We start from the raw sequence: 22,902 nt of genomic DNA on the forward strand, positions 1-22,902 counted from the left end.
TTATTTTTGCTTTATTACTATTTTTATTAGTCTTTTCCCTGTTAACTTCCCTTTTGAAGTGATCTGTATCTGTTCTATGCTTTGTGTATAGTTTTTCTCGACTTTAAATTGTTTTTCTCCTCAAATTGTTTTATCCAGTCATGGTTCCTGACTTTGCTCCTGATCCTTACAAGTATGCCTGTTCTAAGTTGACTATTGTAGTTGGCCATTTTTCCATCCTATCCCTAATTTTCAGCTCCATTACATTTGGCTGTTCTTAGCATGGTGTTTCCTGACTCTTAGGCCACCTTTTACCTCCAGATAGTTGCTTAGTCTTAAGTCCTGTGGTGTCTCTGTGTGGGTTACTTGATAATATTAGATTATTTCCTGAGGCAGTGTTCAGGACCATATATTTCTTTTTTCCCTGATGGATTTCCCATCTATTGCTAGCAAATTAATGTCAGCTATGTCTATCTGTTCTTCTACATTTAATCCAGTCCTTTTTTACCTGATGTTCTCCATAGCACACATTCATTGTAAGTTTCCTTCTCCTTGATTCTCATGTTCTTGCCTGCAGTTTCTAAATTTGTCCTGTCCCAAATCAAATGATTGTTCTCCTTCACTTGAAATTGGGAGTATCTTTTCTAATCCAAATAAGGAAACTATGTACCTTTTTATGATTCCATCTAAAATAGCTATTGGGCAAATGTGACTTCTGACTGAAATCCAACTTCATAGATCACTTTAAAGTATACTTACACTGTAACACAAATATTCAATGCTGCAGGTTTGATTTTGAAGATAAGTTTATTTATCTTTCTGCATAATAAATCTAACTGTTTACATACAATGCAATTTGTATAGTTATGAAATATGGTTAAGTACCATCCCATCTATTCCAACACTCACTTTACAGTACTCTTAACACCAGAACAAGATCTCCTTCTTTAGCATATCCAAATCTGCAAATTTGACTTGTCTGTTTCTTTCCACTCCTGGTTTTGAGCATTTGAACGGCTCTTCCTTTAATTGCTCACATAACTGAAGCTTTCTCCGCTTCAAATATCTCACTCAGGGCCTTAACCAAGCACTTCTGGTCTGGAGTTTCAAACTAACATTCTTGCACTCCAATCACCAATTTCTTAACAGTTCTAAACTAAATCCTTTCACCAGGAGAAACTATTTCTTAAATTTAATTTCTGGGACTTCTGCAAACTGAAAACAAGAGCTTTCAAAGCTATAGACTTAACCCAAGCGGGGAAAAAATTCAAAAACCAGTGATTTCTTTGTGTTTATTCCATTCAATGGTAAAACACTCAGACAAACGCATTTCTGTTATCACTTCAGGAACAAACTCTCTCGCTCTCCCTGTCTCTCATACATTCTGATATTTAAAATAGAAATTGCTCCAGAAATACTGACAAGTTAATTGTTCAGCCTGCACATCGATGCAAAACCCACATGCTGTAAGTTCAAAGTCCAAACTTGAAAATAAAATTTATATTTTATGTATATCACCTTTCATCACAACCTGTGACACTGAGGTTGGTGTTTGCAATGCAACACTTGTCTCACAGGCATTGGAGAGTAATCTATTGTCTGTAATCAGATGGGATGTGTTTATTGTAATCTCTGTAACATGTTTAGGTTGACCAGAAGGCCCACTTCCTGCCCCTAAGCAAAGGGGCAGGATTGTGATGTTATCCAATGAGTTGTACAGATCAGATACATCTCTGATTGACTTTCTATTTATTGCTGAATTTATAGAGGCAGATGCAGTATTCAATGTCCACTTCTAATTGCTATCTGTGGTCCTTGCTGCATTTAAAAAAAAAAAATTGCATTGGCTGGGGTTGGGATCAGCTCTCCACTATGATGTATGAGGGCAAAGAGTGTGGACAGATCTAGCTGTGACAAGCTACAACTGTTGCCTTGGGCATTCAGGGCAAGCTGCAATTCTTCAGCCTTCAGAAGTTGGTGACTCATTTGGGTGATCAAATATGAAATGCTATGGATGCTGGGAATCTAAAAATAAAAACAATGCGAAAGAAACTTGGTAGGTCTTGCGGCATCTGTGGCGAGGGAAATAGTTGATGTTTTGAGTCCAGTAACTCTGCAAAAGAAGTTGCAGTTCATATTCCATGTCGTTATCAGTGACATACCGAGAACTGATATGTCCTGCTGTCTTGTTCTTAGTGATCAGGCTTGAAAGGCTTACTGCTGCTCCTGTTTCTTAGAACTTTGTGAACTTGGGTCTTGATCAAAAGTTGTTGATGCTCATGGTGCCACCTATGCATGTAATGTGGACATTTGAGCATGGTATTGGAAAAGGATCAGCATTGGAGTAATTGAGTTTCAATAAAAATCAGTGCCTTCAGGGCAGAGAACTGCCAGAAAAATGATTTATACCACAGTATGTATTGATATCATAAGAACTGAGTTAAACTATGTGCACAATGACTTGAGCAGTGTTTACATTCTAACACATATTGGGTATGGTGTCTGTTTTATCCAGCAGATCGAAGATGATTGGCACCTATTTAAATCCAACTCGCAAAAGATGTAGAACCCTTTTTTCTTGTATTTAATCTTTGTCACATTTGCAGGGAGGAGTGGTGCAGCCAAATAAACTTTTGGCTTTTCAACGTGTCGATATGGGCTGACATGGTTTTGACTGATGGGCCATAAGTCTCATTTGTTTGCTGGTTATAAGACTGAATGAGAATAATTGAAGTTCCTATCTTCATTCCTAGTGCGCAAGGAGAACAATAACAAATTGTTCTTACTTAATTTTCTGTTTAATGCTTAAATTGTTAAATTATGCTCGCAGGATTGAAAAGAGTTACATTGGTCCACTGGGAAATGCTTGCTGGACTGAGCATGTCACTGGGGCAAGCTATATATGCATTTCGCTACCTCTGAAATCAGCTAGTTGGCTCAATCGTTTTCCTCGTTTAGTGTAGATTTCTAAATCCAGGAGTTTCTTCAGAACCCTCTTGTGCATCGATTTGAATATCGGCAAAAGATCTGGGAAATCGGAACCATAAATTTGAGTGAAAAGAAGTGGAATAAGAGACAAACTTCTTGAAGTGAAATGGGCAAGAATGTACACCGCACTAGAGAACACATTCAAATAACTAATTCAGCACAGTGACCTTCTCCTTAGATCGGTCAGTCCATCCTGTGTAGGCTCTGCTGTACCATTTAATATTCACGAGAGTTCTATATAAAAACATCTTGATAGTCAAAGGTGACTGAGCAGAACTCCAGTGCATTTTCACATAGTCAGTATTCAAAGTTACCTGCTGCCCTCAAGACAGCTACTAATGCTAAAAGTGCACAAGCCTTATTGACGCCTGTGTTCTGTAATCAGATTTGTGCAGAATGCAAATCGTTACTTTCCTCTCTCCCAGTATTGCTATTATTTCCAATAAATATCTTGTGAATGTTGCAAACTTTTTTATATTGCTCATACCTTTTACCTCCTAAGACACGAGTTCCATTTGGATACATAGCGGTTGCTTACTTCTACCTTGCCAAAGGTGCGCTTTCCAACTTTCAGATCCAGGTTATTTCTGACCTTGGTTGAGCTGTGAGCCGGTTTGTCGGACATAGAATCCCTGCAGTGTTGAAAGAGGCCATTCAGCCTATCAAATCTGTACTGACCCTCTGAAGAGGTCTCATGCAGTCCACTGCCCTATTCCTGCATTTACCATGGCCAATCCACCTAAGTTGCATATCTTCAGACTTTGGGAGGAAACTGAAGCACCTGGTGAAAACTCATGCAGACGTGGGTAGAATGTGTAAATAGGCAGTCACCCAATATTGGAATTGACCACAGGTGTCTAGTAGATTTTCTAACTGAACATCACAATTGACCCCATTATGTTCTTGCTTTGCGTCTGCAAATTCAGTAGTTGCCATTTGGTGGTGATCAGAAATGGGGTTTATAATCTATTTTTCTTCCATTAGTCTCTAGTCTGTTATAGGTCTGGAACAGTTTTTATGAATGTTAGTGGCTGACTGGTCACTACCAGTAGTCACTTCTGTCTCCACTGGCTGTTATGGCTCATCAGAGGTAGTGGCCCACAACATTCCAAGTTGGTGCTGCCTTTCGTTCGAAGGTGGGAAGAATTGAAGAATCACCTTTAAACTCAGTCAGATATGGACTGTTTACTCCAGCAATGATCTATATGTGGATGAGCTTTTTGGCAACACATTGGCGAGATTGTGGTGCTGGAAAAGCACAGCAGGTCAGGCAGCATCCGAGGAGTAGGAGAATCGACATTTTGGCCAAAAGCCCTTCATCAGGAATGAGGCTTGTGAGCCAAGGGGGGTGGATAGATAAATAGGAGGGGAGTGGGGCTGGGGCGGGGGAAGGTAGCGGAGAATGCGATAGGTAAATGGAGGTGGGGGTAATGATAGGTCGGAGAGGTGGGTGGAGGGGGTAGGTGGGAAGGAAGATGGGCAGATATGTCTGGCATGAGGGCGGTGCTGAGTTGGAAGGTTGGAACTGGGATAAGGTGGGGGGTGAGGGGGGGGGAGGGAGGGAGGAGAAATGAGGAACCTGGTGAAATCCACATTGACGTTCTGGGGTTGGAGGGTCCCGAGGTGGGAGCTGAAGCGTTCTTCCTTCAGGTGTCGGGTGGTTAGGGAGTAGTGATGGAGGAGGCCCAGTGCATGTCCTTGGCGCAGTGGGAGGGGAGTTGAAGTGTTTGGCCATGGGGTGGTGGGGTTAGTTGGAGCCGGTGTCCCGGAAATGTTCTCTGAAGCGCTGTCACGTCTCCCCAATGTAGAGGAGACCGCATCGGGAGCAACGGATATAGTAAATGATGTGTGGAAATGCAGGTAAAACTCTGGATGTGGAAGGCTCCTTTGGGGCCTTGGATGATGGTGAGGGAGGAGGTGTGGGTGCAGGTTTTGCAATTCCTGCGGTGGCAGGGGAAGGTGCCAGCAGGGGAGAGTGGGTTGTTGGGGAGTGTGGACCTGACGCGAGTCACGGAGGGAAGGGTCTTTACGGAATGCAAATACGACTGGGGAGGGAAATATATCTCTGGTGGTGGAGTCTGTTTGTAGGTAGTGGAAAAGGCAGAGAATGATGCGATGTATACGGAGTATGGTAGGATGGAAGGTGAGGGCCAGGAGGGTTCTGTCCTTGTTGCGGTTGTAGGGATGGGGTTCAAGGGCAGAAGTGCGGGAAGTGGATGAAATGCAGCGAGGGCATCATCAACTATGTGGGATGGGAAGTTGCGGTCCTCTAAGAAGGAAGCTATCTGTGGTGTGTTCTGTGGTGGAACTGGTCCTCCTGGGAGCAGATGCAGCGGAGACTGAGGAATTGGGAATAAGGGATGGCGTTTTTTTTTACAGGAGGTGGCGTAGTCCAGATAGCTGTGGGAGTGGGTGGGTTTGTAGTAGTTAGCCAGGTAGCCTTTTCATTCATTGGGTTGATGGAAACTTGTAACAGCCAAGTTTTCATCCTTCCATGACAGCAAGAAGGAAGACTGAACTCAGTCATTTGGATTGGTACTTTATTTTGCAAGGGGCCCCCTCTTTTCCTTTCCTGAAAGGAGATGTCGATGTACAAATCCATTATCATGCTGCTTCATAAAAAGAAAATATGGAATATGAAGTACAACTCAACTTCCAAACTGTTTATTTCTAATTTAAGTAGAGTTCAAAACCTGTTGTTTTTACAAGAATGAGGAGTGATCTCATAGAAACATGTCTAGTCCCTTCAGGATTTTACAGGCTAGATGTGGGAAGAATGTTCCAGTGTTGGGAAATCCAGAATAAGGGGTCACAGCCTAAGAATAAGGGGTAAGCCATTCAGTACGGAGATGAGGAAGAATTTCATCACTCAGTTGTGACTCTGTGGAATTCTCTCCCACAGGAAGCTGTTGGGACCAGTTCACTAGATATGTTCAGGAGGGAGCTAGATGTGGTCCTTGTAGCTAGAGGGTTCAAGGGGTGTGGAGAGAGGGCAGGAATGGGATACTGAGAATGCGTGATTACACATGATTGTATTGAATGGTGATGCAGGCTCAAAGGGCAGAATGACCTACTCCTGCACCTATCTTCTATATTTGTGTATTTGTACTGTCTTCCTCCTCCCTCTGACCGCATAACCCAAAGTTAAAACATGCAAAGTTTCATGCAGGTAATATGTTGTTGATCACAAGGTATCATGGTAAGACAGAGCATGGATGCAAGGAGAAAGTGAGGACTGCAGATGCTAGAGATCAGAGCTGAAAAATGTGTTGCTGGAAAAGCGCAGCAGGTCAGGCAGCATCCAAGGAGCAGGAGAATTGATGTTTCGGGCATAAAGAAGGGCTTATGCCCGAAATGTCGATTCTCCTGCTCCTTGGATGCTGCCTGACCACCTGCGCATTTCCAGCAACACAATTTTCAGAGCATGGATGCTTCCTACTACACAGTTAGTGTTCATGCAGCGTTATTCATTGTTGTGAAATTTAGGGTCAGGGGAGGTGGGTAAAGGTGTTGGATCTTGACTGTTTACAGTCCACCACAATAATGAGTCTAATGTAATCTCATGAGCAAAGAGCACTTTTTGTGGTTCTAGCCTTTGTGCTTTCTACATTAATTTCTTTCTCATTTTTGGCATTCATCTTGTATTAGGATGGGAAAACTCTTCCTTTTAACAAACCAGGTTGGATTGACATGAGATTGTTTGTTTGGCTGTGTCCAATTGGTTTTGCATATTGTTAAATCAGAGCCCCAGAATTTGTATTTTTCACTTAAATGTTCTGTATGGGTGGTGAAGATTATAATATAGGAGAGATTAAGCACGATGAGAGAAATTAGATAATTGGAAGCTGCCTGCATGGCAAGTAATTATAATCATTGTTGTTTTGGCCAAATTTAAGCACAATTTATATATACTTTTTTTCCAGTTTTGATTTTTGAAGATTCCATTCAAAAATGCATTGATATAATTTATTGTGTAGTTTGAACCCCTAATGCCAAGATGTAGTACATAATGACTTAGCTGGTCTTCCGTTCTGCAACAAAAAAAAGACATGAAATGAGCTGAACAAAGACATTCACTCACTCTGTATATCATAATCGGGGTCATTGGTTTACTGTGCCTATACAAATAAACTTATTTTTATTACATAGTGTTTTTAGGTTTTTTATTTACTGTTTTTTGGAAGCTCATTTCTCACTTTCTGATGCAAGATCAAGGCTGCAATGTCTGCTTCCTCGTTCTGGATAGTTCAAGGGGGGGTGCTGTGGGTCTTCCTGACTGGAAGTATTGTACGTTAATTATATTGTGCATATGTTGTTTCAGAGCTTCAGTATGGGCTAGCCTTACATGTAAGTAGCATTTTCTAATGCTGGAACTGAATCCATGTTAGTTATTTGCTCCAAAATGTGACAAGTCCCACATGTAGTTGAGTAGGTCAGTGCCCCTTTGGTGAAGATAAATTCCTTACTTGGATGGATTGTTCCTGCTTCCCAGTCCTAAAAGGACAGTCAGTCCATCAAATTTCTCTTTTGCATTTTTCTGCAAGTTTAACGTGTGTAATCTGACATCCGCCTAATCCCTATACTCGACGTTCTTCTCAATTATCTAACTTTCTAATGATGTTGAGAAGCAACTTTAGTGGAAATGATTTCATATTATTTCTCTAAGCATTTTGTTAATAACTTAAATTTGTACCCTTTCCAACCAGTTAGTATTCTTCTCATTTTAGATTCACTCCATAACCACCGCATCTTCAATCAATTTTTTTCAAATGGAGCCCTTTCCATATCTGGTGACATTCTAATGAATCTTCTCTTCACTTTTCCATTTGTTTGTGTCCTACTCATAGTCTGCTTATCCATTTTTGTGAAACGTGAAGCAGCGAGAATTTGTGAATACAATTTTATCTTTGCTAACCTACCTGCTACACAGACATCTGAAATATTAAATATCTGATTTCCGTATAAATTCTGAAAACAAACTACGTTGGATTAATTTTTTAACCAGTAAACAGTAGTTGACCTTGACACCAGAGATTTAACTGTAGTGATGTATCATGGTTAGATTATTAGCCAAGATGTACTTGTATAAAAACATTCTGACATATTAAATTTTACTAAAAGAGATTCAGGATGAGACTCAGTTGAAGAAAAACTGAATGGGAGAGCAGGTTGTTTGCTGGACTGATCTGTGAAGAATCTATGCACTTGGTGCAAGTGAATGGCGCAAGAAGAGTTTTTACTGTTCCATTATGAAGTGTCTACATTTAACTTGAATGTTTTGACACCAAATCTGTAATGATTGGCAACAGCTGAACTGTGGTTAGCTGACTTTGTTTCTTCCAGATTAAAAATGAGAGCGCAAGATCCTAATAAAGCTGCCTTCAACTTCATCCATTCTAAACTCATACACTTCTGTATTTGGAACATAGTGGCCTTTACAATAACTAGACATATTGGAGATCTTAATTAGTACCACTAACACTTTACCTTCTGCAGTTCTATTTACACAAGTTGTGGGTTTGCTTTAAAAAAAAATCAGGGTTCTGCAAAAGTGAAGTACATTTAAGTAACCCTTGCTGTACCTATGCACTTGAGCCCAGTGACAACCTTTTGGGGTTAGCTCTACAAGTTTTTCGTTATCAGTGTATGTTTGGTAATGAGTCCCTTGCTTCTTTAGTGAACTCTGCATTGGGTGAAGACGGTTTTGCGTTGATGTTGTCTTGAAGCTTAACAATTTGGCAAGTGATTGAATAGGAGAAAGTGAGGTCTGCAGATGCTGGAGATCAAAGTTGAAACTTTATTGCTGGAACAGCACAGCAGGTCAGGCAGCATCCAGGGAACAGGAGATTCGACCTTTCGGGGACAGGCCCTTCTTCAGGAATGAGCCAAAGTGATTGAATAACCAGGAACTCTGATTCTGTAGTTCATTACCCAGGAATGAGTCAAAGTGATTGAATAACCAGGAACTCTGATTCTGTAGTTCATTACCCAGGAATATCTCGGAGAAAATGAGGCCTGCAAATACTGAAGATCAGAGTTGAAGAGTGTGGTGCTGGCTGAGAGATAAATGGAGTGGAGGTAGCTGGGAATACGATAGGTAGCTGAAGGTGGGGGTGGAGTGGATAGATAGGAAGGAAGATGGGTAGGTAGGACAGTGCCAAGCCTTGGGCAACTGTCTGTGCGGAGTTTGCACGTTCTCCTCGTGTCTGCGTGGGTTTCCTCTGGGTGCTCTGGTTTCCTCCCACAGTCCAAAGATGTGCAGGTCAGATGAATTGGCCATGCTAAATTGCCAATAATGTTAAGTGCATTAGTCGGAGGGAAGTGGGTCTGGGTGGGTTACTCTTCGGAGGGTCGGTGTGGACTGGTTGGGCCGAAGAGCCTGTTTCCATACTGTAGGGAATCTAATCTAATTAAGGTTGGATCTGGGATAAGGTGAGGGGAGGGGAAATGTGGAAACTGGTGAAATCCATATTGATCCCATGGTGGTTGGAGGGTCCCAAGGAGGAAAGCGAGGTGTTCTTCCTCCAGACATTGGGTGGCTAGAGTTGGGTGGTTGAGGAGGCCCAGGACTTGCATGTCCTTGGCGGAGTGGAAGGGGGAGTTAAAATGCTGGCCCACAGGGTGGTGGGGTTGTTCAGTGTGTGTCCCAGAAATGTTCTCGGAAATGTTCTGCAAGTTGGCCTCCTGTCTCCCCAAAATAGAGGAGACCACATCGAGAGCAATGGACACAGTAAATGACTTGTGTTGAAGTACAGGTAAATCTTTGTCAGATGTGGAACGATCCTTTGCCGCCTTGGATGGCGGTGTGGGTGCGGGTTTTGCACTTGCAGTGGCAAGGGAAGGTGCCAGGAGTGGAGGATGGGTTGGTGGGCAGTGTGGACCTAACAAGGAACATCTATCCTGTCTTATCTCTAACTTCTCAGACGTATGACAATTTTGACAGCCATATGCCACCTTTCTAATTTTGAATTTTCAATTTGGTCTCATTCTCCTTGAACCTGTTGAAGGCTAACGCAGAAAATTTATGCTTTTAGAATGTAGGCAGAATAAATGCAATAAGTACAATGTCTTCAATAGCAGAGCACCAGGACTAACTAATTTTCATTCCCACCAGTTTGCAAATTAGCTGAATTCTGGATTGTTAATTTTTGAGGGTTATTAGTGGTGGCTGAAGACTTCTTCAATGATTCATAGTTCTCTTTCTCTCCCTTTCCACTCCCAGCTCTAGCCTGCTGAAATAGTAAAAATAATATTGCTGAGCCAGTGTGGAATTGATGATTTTGAGGCAGACTTGAATAGGATCTTGCTGCTGATGTAGATTTGTCACTTGGAACCGATACCAAACTGTTTTTTTCTCTTTCAGGTTACAGAACAAAAAACCAAAGGTAAGGGACCACCTTGTCTTTTTCCACCAAGTTCAAACAATTTATTTTTGTTTGTATTGATGTGTATGTACATGTATATAAATAAAAATTCAAAAAATATATCTGTAAATAAGCACACCATGCATTGGTGTGAATAAAAAATAACGTAACCAAACTGAGTCCTTAAGCATATATAGGAACTGTCATGTTTAAATCTCTCTAGAACCTCCCTCTCTTTCCTGCTGGTTTCTGTCCTGTTTCCCAGGTGCGTATAATGAGTGATTGTAAGACTGTATGCAGCTAAACCAAATGATCAGAGGAATTGTCTACTAAACCTCAGGAAACCATAGGGTTGTTTCCTATGTTATCTGAACCAATCTATTTGGATTCCTGTAGTGTAAACACTTTTTAAAATAAAGGAATGAAAGTTTAAAGGAATGTTCTCTGGGGACTGAGATGAGGGAATTTTGCTTCCAGCAAGGAATTATTGCCAAATTTCTGGCATGTCACATGGCCATCAGAGGGAACCATCGCAGCACCCTTTTTTTTTTGAAACCAGCATGGAAATGCACCCCAGTGTAATGTAGTGTCCTAGGTTGTGTATAATTTTTTAAAACCTCCGCTCCTGCCTGTTGACTACAGTGAGACCCATATTTTTGGCTTTGGTGCAATTGAGGAGTCAGGGCCTCAATTGGTGAGTAATATTTGGCAGGAATGCACTGTTTTTGAAAAACACTGCAAGATTGCTGTGGTTCTGTTTGCCGAGCTGGAAGTTTTTGTTGCAAACGTTTCATCCCCTGTCTAGGTGACATCCTCAGTGCTTGGGAGCCTCCTGTGAAGCGCTTCTGTGGTGTTTCCTCCGGCATTTATAGTGGCCTGTCCCTGCTGCTTCCGGTTGTCAGTTTCAGCTGTCCACTGTAGTGGCCGGTATATTGGGTCCAGGTCGATGTGTTTGTTTGTGGAGTTTGTGGATGAGTGCCATGCTTCTAGGAATTCCCTGGCTGTTCTTTGTTTGGCTTGCCCTTTAATGGTAGTGTTGTCCCAGTCAAATTCATGTTGTCACTATAAATGCCGGAGGAAACACCACAGAAGTGCTTCACAGGAGGCTCCCAAGCACTGAGGATGTCACCCAGACAGGGGACGAAACGTTTGCAACAAAACTTCCAGCTCGGCGAACAGAACCACAGCAACGAGCACCCGAGCTACAAATCTCCTCACAAACTTTGAACTGCAAGATTCTTTTGAAAAGAGGAGGCCCCCCCCAGCCAAACATCTCCCGCGCTCTCTTGAAGGAACTCTTTATTGAGATACTGTCAGACTTCCAATGTCTCAGCTGCACACTATTCTTGTGTGACTTACATAAGCTGCATTGCTCTGTTTTGATTCTAGAAATAGGCTTCTGTATATCCTGTCCTTTTTAATATGCGCATTTGTACAAAAAATATTGAAAGGCTGTCATGAGCCAAAACAACTTTACTGTGAGGAAAGAAACCATGCTTGCCACTTGTCTCAGTTATTTCATCCACCTTTTCTTGGAGTTGGCCTTGTGTCTGATTAATTGTTGGTCTGGACTTTTAGAACGTTCCTTAGGATGCTGGAGAGGTATTTCCTATATTTATTCCTGACTTGGGTGCACATTCTTTCATCTCATTGCCATCAAAAAAAGAAATAGCAAGTTTTTAAAAATATGCAAGGTTGCATTTCTTTTATGTTGGAATTGAGGATCTTTTCTTAGTCTTTTCATAAATAACCAAGAGGTAAAAGTAGACTTGTATTGCCAGGTTGAGAGTTTAAAAAGACTTATTTTAAATCCTATAAAACCAAGTATGTGCAATTATTAGGTGTCCAGAATATGAGTATAAATGACATGTAAGATTTCAAATAGACAATTTTTGTTTGCAGTCATTCAACAATATGGCTAGTATTACAGTCAACCACTGTCCCACATCAGTGAATGAAGTACAGCAGAGCAGTGTTATTTTACACTTGGAACGGTGTCAAAGTTCAGTCTGCCCTCATTATAACAAACCCTATTGTTACAAGCTATTCCCTTGGTCTTAGCTGAAAATCTGTCATAGTCAGCACCAAACATTTTGGATCTTAGGATGATAAAGTATCTGGCTCTTAATGGGTAGGCTTGACTGTGCTGTGGCTTGCAGTGAGAATTGTTAGCAACCCTCAATACCACAGTGACATCTCATATAAGTAAATGTAATTGGTTTACTAAGAGTAAATTAAAATCTCATGCTGGAAATCTGAAGTAATATCAGAAACCAGAATAGATCAGTCATTATCTGAGAGACAAACAGTAGCTGTGCTGATGAACCTTCTAGCTAGGGCTTTTTGCGGGCAGTGATTCTGAGGGACCTTGCATCACTTTGACCTATCTGTTTTTTCTCTTGGGAGCTTTGACTTATGGTGCATTTCTCCTCTTAACTGTGATTCCAGCTATCGTGCAGAAGTGTATGAGTAAAACAGAATTCTCCCATTTTCCTTGTATGACTTTTAGTACTGTGAAGCCTACAAACTACATTAACAACTATATATACTGCGCTTGCTGCCTGAGAATCTATTAGAGACAGCTGAGGATTTTAGCTTTATTTTCTCAACTCTTTACCCATTGCTTACTCCACTTCTCAAGTTGAAGCTGAGACATTACCGCAGCCCCCCACCCCCCAGTTTTATTACCTGTCCCTGGTTGCCATTGAGAGGTGTTGGTGAGCTGCCTTTTCGAGCAGCTGCAGTCAATTGACGTAGGGAACTTTTGTGGAATTAAGTGACAGTGATGCCCTTGAATGACAAAGGATGATGGTTAGATTCTATCTTGTTGAAGTTAATCATTGCCTGGCACTTGTCAGTACAATTCTAGATGTTGATCTGCAGTGGTCGGTATGTTGGGTCCAGGTCGATGTGCTTATTGATTTGAATCTGTGGATGAGTGCCATGCCTCTGGGAATTCCCTGGCTGTTCTCTGTTTAATATACCGACCACCGCAACGGACAGTTGGAACTGACAACCGGAAGCGGCAGATTCAAACCACTACAAATGGCGGAGGAAAGATCACAGAAGCGCTTCACAGGAGGTTCCCAAGCACTGAGGATGTCACCTAGACAGAGCACGAAACGTCTGCAACACAAATTCCCAGCTCGGCGAACAGAACCACAACAACGAGCACCCAAGCTACAAATCTTCTCTCAAACTTTGAATCTGATCTTAGTGTTTGGACAGGACTGCTTATGTATCTGAGAAGTGAATGTTGCTGAATATTATGCAGTTATTAGTGAAAATCCTCACTTCGGACCTTATGATAGTAGGTTATTGAAGTCGGTTAGAACTAGGACACTACCATGAGGAACACCAGTACAAATGTCTTGGAGCTGAAAAGACTGACCCACCCACAATTGCAACAGATTTTTCTTTTTGGCCAATGGACAATTTCCCTTTTGGTTCCTATCAACTGCTAGGACTCCTTGATGCTGTACTGAGTCAAACGTGGTCTTGATGTGAAGGGCAATCGTTCTCATTTGCTTCTAGAATTCAGCTTTTTTTGGTCCATTGTTGAACGAAGGCCATAAGGAGTTGGGGAACTGACCGGCCCTGTCTAAACTCAAACTGCGTGTCAGTGAGCAGTTTATTGCTGAGAAAGCACTGTTTAGTAGCACTGTTGATGATGCACAGTCCACCTGTTTACTGATGGTCAAAAGTAGACTGATGGGGCACTAATTGGGCGACACAGTGGTTAGCACTGCTGCCTCACAGCGCCAGAGACCCGGGTTCAATTCCCGCCTCCGGCGACTCTGTGTGGAGTTTGCACGTTCTCCCCGTGTCTGTGTGGGTTTCCTCCGGGTGCTCCGGTTTTCTCCCACAGTCCAAAAATGTGCAGGTTAGGTGAATTGGCCAAGTTAAATTACCCGTAATGTTAGGTGAAGGGGTAAATGTAGGGGAATGGGTCTTGGTGGGTTTCGCTTTGGCGGGTCGGTGTGGACTTGTTGGGCCGAAGGGCCTGTTTCCACACTAAGTAATCTAATCTAATCTAATTGACTAGGTTGCATTTGTCCTATGGTTTGTGTACAGGACATAAGTGGGCAATTTTGCACAATGTTGTTTGATACCAGTGTTGTAACTGTACTGGAACAGATCAGCTTGGGGCATGTCAAGTTTTGGAACACTACTTCAATGTTGTTGCTAGGGCCTAGAGCCTTTGCAGTGTGTTACGTTGCCTCCAACTGTTTTTACTATCATGTGAAGTGTATTAAATTGGCCAAGATTGGTATTTGTGATACAGGGAATCTCTGGAGGAGGCTGAGATGGATTCTCAACATGATACTTCTTGCTCTGGATTGTTGCAAATTTTTGTACTAGTATACTGGTTTCCCCTATCATTTGAGCTTTTGTGGACCCGATTCCATAGTTGTTTAATTTTCCACCATCAGTCGCAATTGAGTGTGACAGGACTGCAGAGCTTCGATCTAATCCATTGATGCGGAATTCTATGACCTTGTCCATATAACTTGTTGCTTGTGTTTTCTTGTGTGCAAGTTAGTCCATTTTGTGCCTTCTCCTCATTTTTAGGTATGCATGGTGCTGCTCCTGACATGTACTCCTGCACTTTTCTTTGAACCAGGGTTGATTATCTACCTCAGTAAAACAAAGGATTATGGATGTTGGAGATCTGAAACAAAAACCAAATTTGCTGGCGAAACTCCGATGTGGCAGCATCAGTGGAGATAAAGCGATGGAGAGTGGCTCAGTGGTTAGCAGTGCTGCCTCACAGCGCCAGGGACCTGGGTTCAATTCCCACCCTGGGCAACTGTGTGGAGTTTGCACATTCTCCCCGTGTCTGCGTGGGTTTCCTCCGGGTGCTCCGGTTTCCTCCCACAGTCACAAAGATGTGTAGGTTAGGTGAATTGGCCATGCTAAATTGCCCATAGTGTTAGGGATAAATGTAGGGGAATGTGTCTGAGTGGGTTGCACTTCGAAGGGTCGCTGTGGACTTGTTGGGCCGAAGGGCCTGTTTCCATACTGTAGGGAATCTAATCTAATCTAGTTAATGTTTTGAGTCTGATGACACTGTCAGAACTGATAACTGCTAGAAAAAGTGGTATTTATGCTGAAGGTGATGCTGGGGGTTGGGGAGCAGATAAGTGGAGATGCAGCCCAATGAGAGAGAGATCAGAGTAAGTAAGCAAGTGGATTATTGGTAGTAGGTCAAGACAGAAGAGAAACTGAATAAGTAGTAATGAGAGGAGAGAATGGGTTGGCTGTGCTAAAAGCAACCCATTGTCAAGACAGGACTGGGTGTAGGGTTAGGTTAAAAAGTGGAAGGACAGAATCAAGGTCCCTAAGCCCCTCGGTCTCAACATAGAGTTCAGTGATTTTAGAGCCTAATTCCATCCCTCGACATTTTTTTTTAAAGCTACCTCTACACTTGGTCCTGTCATGACACGGATTGCTTTCAGCACAGCTGAACCATTCTCTCTCATGCTCAGTTCTCATTAACACTTATTCAGCTTTTCTTCTGTCTTGGCTGGTTACCAATAATCCTCTTGACTGCTACCCCTTTTGTATTTCTCTCCCTGCACTCTGTTACCAGCAATGCACTCACTTGCTGCTTTCTCTCTCCTCTCCTGCACACTGATACACTACACCACCCACCACCCCCGACCCCCCCCCCCCCCCCAAAAAAAAAAATTTGACATGCGTGCGGACTTGCTGCCTGACCTGTTGAGTTTGGCCAGTAGTTTGTTTTTGATTCCCTACCTTGATAGTGGGTGATATGATGTGCCAATAGGTTTGCAGATGCAGTTGTTGGAGTACAGTTGTGTTGCAGGTGATGGCCCACAGTGCCTCATGGATATCCAGACTTGTGTTGGTGGATCTGTTTGAAGTCAATCTCACTTAGTGCAGTGATTATGCCTCATTACATGATGCAAAGTATTCTCCATGTGAAGACTGGACTTTATCTCCAGAAGGGCTGTGAATGGTCATTTTTGCTCTACTGTAGCGGATCGATAAATCTATGGCAGGTAGGTTGGTGAGGAGAGTCAAATATGTTTTCCCTCACCATCTGCTGCAGATTCAGTCTAACAGCAGTGTTTTTCATGACTCGACCAATTTGTCAATAATGGGCACTGCTGGGCCAGTGTTGGTGATGGACATTGAAATCTCCCATCCAGAGTACATTCTGCCCCCTTAACACACTGTGTCTCCTCCAAGTGGTGTTCAGTGTGGAGGAGTACTGATTTTATCAGCTGAGGGGCAGGGGGATGGTACTTGCTAATAAGCAGGTGGGTTCTTTGCCCATGTGTGACATGATACTATGAAGTCTGGAGCAACATTTTCCCTAACTTAATTTCTCCTGTGTGGGCCTCCAAGTCCATGCAAAGTGGCAATTTTCACATGTGGAAGTTAGTACACCAGCTTGTCAATCCGTGTGAGTTAGACCACAGAATAGCCATGCAACATATAGGGAAGTTGATCCAGAGTTAGTGTCAAAGACTTCTGGGGCAATTCCCTTTGACTGTATACCAATTTGCTGTCACTTCTATTGCGTCTGTCCTCTTGTCTGGTACATGGTCTATAATATATCATTCTGTAAGTGTAACTGTCAGGCTATTGCTTGACTACCCCATGAGATTTTGCCATCAAATGTTGGTAAGGATGATTTTGAAGGGTTTGCAGTTGTCCAATCATATGTCTAAGAATCATAGAGGTCCATAGTAGAGAAAAAGGCCCTTCAGTTCATTGTGTCTGTGCTGGTCAAATCAGTCACCTTAATCTTCCAAACAATTTTTCCAGCACTTGGCCCATAACCTTGTTTTCCTTGGCATCGCAAGTGTACGTCTGAGTACTAAAATAGAGAGTTTCTGCCTCCGCACCCCTTACAGGCCATGAGTTCTAGATTCCCACCACCCTGTAAAAGAAAACTCTTTCCCCACATACCCTCTAAACCTCCTGCCTCTTAGCTTAAATCCATACCTCCGGTTATTGATCTCTCCACCAAGGAGATCTTTGTTGATGTCAGATGATCTAACTTTCTTGAGACTTTTTGCAGTTCTTACCAACCGGGGCTATTCTAGAGGGCAGTAAAGAGTTATTCACATTGCTGGGTTCTTGAATCATATGGAGGCCAGAAGAACAGCAACTTTGCTTCCTAAAGGATATTAAGTGAACCATTTTTTTTTTTTGGAAATTGACATGGTTTCATACTGATCATGACATCTTCAATTCAACAATAATCTAGAATTAAAGTTCCACACTCTGCTGTAGTTGGATTTGAACCCAGATCCTTAGAACGTTACCCAAGTTTCTAGAATGCTGCCATACTTCCAATTCACTTTGAATTGGCTAAATAATGACATGTCTTTTAAAATATGGGGCTGCTGTTGCAAGAGAAAGGCCAGAGTTATTGGACAAAGAAGTTTCTGTAATGCTGTTTTACAAGTTAGGGTTGATTCCGAGTGGTGTTAATTAAAGGCATGGGCGCAGCTCATTCACTGTTATTGAATTAAAAAAAGAGGATGTTTAGAAAGATTAAAAGGAAGCCATAATTGGAAATTTGAGAGAGAAGGAAAATTGTCGATGTAGTGTCAATCAGCAATGGAATAGAAGAGAGAGAGGGGTTTGTTCCTCTTTGAAATGCTGTTTTCTGTGAATTTCTAGACCCATTTGAGGTATTCTCAGCATTTGCTGATTTATGTCCAATCACCACCTTTTTGCTGTCAAGCTCTGCAACATCTGAGTTTATGCTCTGGTATTATCACAGTTTTGGATTTCAACCCACATTCTGAAATCTCAGGAAAAGAAAATCAATCAACCATAAAATGGTTTGGCCTCTTTGAGTGTTATTGATAACCATGCTTGCACTTTTAGACTCGGATTGGTGATCTCATTTTTCATGGTTCTGGCTGCTAATCCATAAATTGTTTGCCCAAATGGATTACTTTAACATCTTGTTAGGCAGCATTTAGCAGAATGCAACCACTGGAACTCTTTCCTCCTCCGCTCTTAAAACTGTTACATTATTGTAAGTATTTTACACCATTCTCTTTCTAATGAATTAGACTTGTATTCAAACGTGTTCTCCACATCACACTCCATACTGTTCAAAGTGGTAAAAGAATTCTAAAGAAACCCAGCCAGAATAACACAATGTGGAAATTTGAAATTGCAAATATTGGAAATACTCTGTTAATCTTGCCGATGAGTTTCACTGGTTTGTCTACTCAAACACTTAGTGTCTTGGCTAGACTAATAGTCTGGATGAAGTTTTAATTTGTGAATTTACATAGCTTTGTACGATGTACCAAACTTCAAAATACCATTTACAAAGTTTAGTGGAGTCCAGCTAAGAGGTATAGTACAAGACAGAGCACTTCCAAAGCACATGAACTATTTCTGAAGTGTCGTGACTTGCAGAACTTCAGCTAGTTTGCATCTAGAAAAGACCCACATAGTCAAAATGAGATAAATGACTGTTGTGGATGAAATACAAATTTTTTTAATGATCCATGATGTATGTCATTTGGTTGTCACGTTAGCTAAACGATCGACCATAATTCTGCTCTTTCAGTAGTACTATAGAGTATTTCATATTGACGACACTTTAATTTAGTGTTGTACCAGAAATGCTGTGTTTCTGGCAGTGCAGAACTCCCTCAGCAATCTGAAGTATTGGTCTAGATTGTGTTCAAATCCTGAAGTGAGGTATCCATGATGTGAAGGTGCCGGGGTTGGACTAGGCAATTCACCTGATGAAGAAGTAGCACTCTGAAAGCTTGTGATTTCAAATAAACCTGTTGGAGTATAACTGGGTGTCATGTGACTTTTGACCCTGAAGTGAGATATAAAAACTGAATCCTCTAAAACATTAGTGTTACCAACAGAACCAAATTTATGCCAAACAAAAGCTGTAAATTCTGGAAACTTTTAGGTTAATCTACATCTGTGAAGAAAGTGCACCAGAACTGGAAAAGGTTAGAGATGTTACAGGTTTTAAGCAATTACAGGCGTGGGGTTCAAGGGAGAAGACAGGAGGGCACGTCCTTTGAATGGAAGGCAGCTGAATTAAAGCACAAGGGATGAAACTGGAACAAGTGAAGAAACAGAAGATTTGTCTTGTATGTAGCTGCCTTTAGATTACCCTTTTGTTTCTTCCTGACTTTCTTTAGCAATTTCAAATTCTGTAATACTTTGAGGTTTTATTTAACTCATTGTCGTATTGCTACATTGCCCTTTGTCAATTGCCACCTTCATGAGTAAAATTTAAATTCAATAAGCCAACTTGTCTGTACATTTCATCGTATTTGATAAAACGTGAAGGAGTTTTTCTGTTGTGCATAATACAAATAAAATAAAATAAATCATCTCTCTCTTTCTCGCCCCCTTTTTTTATATACCTGGAATTTTTTCCTAATTACTAACTTATCTATTTTATTTCCCTAGTGCCCGAAGCGACGAAGCCAAGCCTAAGCCAGCCTCCAACTGCCACCCCAGTTGGCAGCGTTCCAACACCAGCCGCCAACGGTGGTAACAATGCCAAAAGGGCGGTGGCCACCAACGGCCAGCCACAGAACGCCGCCCGCTATCTGCCCCGTGAGGTGCCTCCTCGATTTCGCCAGCACGAGCACAAAGTGTTACTAAAACGTGGTCAGCCCCCTCCACCTTCTTGTGGGCTTCTTGGAGGTGGGGCGGGGCCTCCTGGGTTGCCAGGATCAAACCCTGGCGCTGCACAACCATTGACGCAATCCAACTGTCCACTGCAGCACGGCAGTACACCAGTGGGTAAGTAGAGTTCTCTTTAAAGGTTTTGTGGAGAAATCTAAAACAAAAACCCACGCTAATGGAAAAGATGAGTTTAGATTTGTTATTTGCTAGTTTTACATTTGCAAAATGACCACTATTGTCTTGTAAGACACTGTGTGCAGCCTCTCTTCTTTTTGAATTCTATGAGGTGGCTCATGTTGTTTTGCGAGTATGATCGTAGGATGGGAGGGGGCAATTTAAATACTGAATTAAAAGAACAATACAAAAGTTCAGTTTCCTCATCTGATGGGATTGCAACTTCTGCAGCAGGGGGTGGAAAGTCTAGGTCATATTTACACACCTTGTGACATTGCAAGAAACAATGTATACACTTGTCTTGCAGATTTATTCTCTCCAGAAGGTAAGGAGGTGCCCTCACTTGTAGATGGATAAAGAACTGGCTGAGCAACAGGCGACCTTAGTAGCGGAAGCGAGTTTCTCAAAGTGGAGACCTGTGAACAGTGGTATTCCGCAGGGATCCGTGTAGGGATCACTGTTGTTTGTGATGTCCATAAATTATTTGGAGGAAGGTATAGGTAGTCTGATTAGCAAGTTTGTAGATGACACTAAGATTGGTGGATTAGCAGATAGTGAAGGGGACTGTCGGAGAATACAGCAGAATATACATAGATTGGAGAGTTGGGCAGAGAAATGGCAGATGGAGTTCTGTCCGGGCAAATGCGAGGTGATACATTTTGGAAAATACAATTCAAGAGCGAACTATACAGTGAAAGGAAAAGTTTGGGGGGAAATTGATGTACAGAGATATCTGGGTGTTCAGGTCCATTGTTCCCTGAAGGTGGCAATGCAGGTCACTAGAGTGGTCAAGAAGGCATATGGCATGCTTTCCTTCATCAGACGGGGTATTGAGTACAAGAATGGGCTGGTCATGTCACAGTTGTATAAGACTTTGGTTTGGCCACATTTGGAATACTGCGTACAGTTCTGGTCACCACATTACCAAAAGGATGCGGATGCTTTGGAGAGGGTTCAGAAGATGTTGCCTGGTATAGAAGGCACTAAATATGAAGACCGGTTGAGTAGATTAGGATTATTTTCATTAAAAGGATGGAGGTTGAGGGGGGGGACCTGATGGGAATCTACAAAATCATGAGCGGTATAGACAGGGTGGATAGCAAGAAGCTTTTTTCCCCAGAGTGGGGGAACTCAAATACTATGGGTCATGAGTTCAAGTGAGAAGAAAAGGTTTAGGGGAGATTTGCATGGAAAACTCTTTCAGCAGAGGGTGGTGGGTGCCTGGAACACGTTGCCAGCGGAAGTGGTAGAGGCAGGCACGATAGCATCATTTTAAGATGTGTCGAGACAGATACATGAATGGGCAGGGAGCAGAGGGATACAGATCCTTAGAAAATAGGCAACAGGTTTTGTGCAAGCAAGCTAGACCCTATCTTTAGCTAATGTTCATTCTCCAGCAAAGGCGACTGAATAGTAGCAAAGAACCTTTAGTTAGATAGTAATTATGAGTGGGAAAGTTAAATTTTTTTTTGCTTTTGTGTACATTTTGAGATCATTTGTAGCAGCACCCACCTTGCTACAACTGCTGGCCTTGTCTATGAGCAGAGTGCTATGGCCTAGCTAGTGGCCATTTAGTCTCCATGACTCTCCGCAGCTGCAGACCATGTTCTTTTCCTTATTCACTCATTGGGGTAATTTGCACTTTTTCGAACTAGTGAGTTTTTTTGGAAAACTGAAATATTTCATATCACTGCTTTTTGAATTTTTAAATTGTCTTGATGTAGTTGTTGCTGTTTGCTCATCGCTAATTACCCTGGAATGGAGTTGTTCACTAGGCCATTTCAGAGGGCAGTTAAGAATCAGATCCAGGCCAGGTCGAGAAGGAACAAGTATATTTCCCTATAGGACATTAGCGAACCACAGGGGTTTTTACAACATTGATTGTTTCATGGTCACCATTACCAAGATTAGCTTTCAATTTCCAAATTGGTTAATTGACATTAGCCTAGGTCACAGCAAGTGGAATTTAGTGAGTTAGTATAATAGCGATATTAATGCTCTGATACCATTTTCTCTTTAAACACCTGGAGAAAATTGTATATTTTACTATTGCCCATATCTTTACATTACCAATGGGTAAAATATTAGATGTTGTTTGAATGTCAGTGAGAAATGAGTTTGAAAATCCCTCCCAAATAGCCTCAAGCCCCTCAGCCTTTCCTTGTAAGACCCTCACTTCATACCAGGCAACATCCTAGTAAATTTCCTCTGAACCCTTTCCAAAGCTTCCGCAACTTTTCGAAAATATGGTGACCAGAACTGGATGCAATACTCCAAATGTGGCCGCACCAGATTTTTGTCCATCTGCAGCATGACTGCATGGTTCCAAAATTCAATCCCTCTATCAATAAAAGCCTACACACTGTATACAGCTTTAACCCTCTCAACATGGGTGGCAACTTTCATAGGTCAGTGTACCTGGATACAGATCTCTCTGCTCATCTACACTACCAGGGATCTTACCATTAGCCCAGTAGTCTGCACTCCTGTTGCTCCTTCCAAAGTGAATCACCTCACCCTTTTCCGCATTAAACTGCAATTGCCACCTCTCAGCCCAGCTCTGCAGCTTATCGATATCTCTCTGTAACCTACAACATCCTTCGTCACAATCCACACCTCTACAGACCATAGTGTCATCCGCAAATTTACTAACTCATCCTTCTATGCCCTCATCCAGGTCATTTGTATAAATAATAAATAACAGTGGACCCCAAATATAGTTCCTTGTGGT

General features: G+C 42.0%; 1 protein-coding gene across 8 annotated transcripts in view; it reads left to right on the plus strand.

Moving 5' to 3' along the window:
* Window positions 1-22,902, plus strand: part of LOC122542107 (trinucleotide repeat-containing gene 6B protein) — a 175,575-nt gene that overhangs the window by 103,198 nt on the left and 49,475 nt on the right. For all 8 annotated transcript variants that reach the window (XM_087978218.1, XM_087978222.1, XM_087978221.1 and 5 more), the window contains 2 exons: window positions 10,331-10,352; window positions 19,776-20,114. In XM_087978218.1, the coding sequence (XP_087834344.1) occupies window positions 10,331-10,352; window positions 19,776-20,114 (361 nt within the window). The remainder of the gene's footprint in view (window positions 1-10,330; window positions 10,353-19,775; window positions 20,115-22,902) is intronic.

This window comes from Chiloscyllium plagiosum, unplaced genomic scaffold, assembly GCF_037043375.1.
Source record: "Chiloscyllium plagiosum isolate Xiang-an unplaced genomic scaffold, Cpla_swu_hap1 HiC_scaffold_33, whole genome shotgun sequence".
Classification (NCBI taxonomy): Eukaryota; Metazoa; Chordata; class Chondrichthyes; order Orectolobiformes; family Hemiscylliidae; genus Chiloscyllium; species Chiloscyllium plagiosum.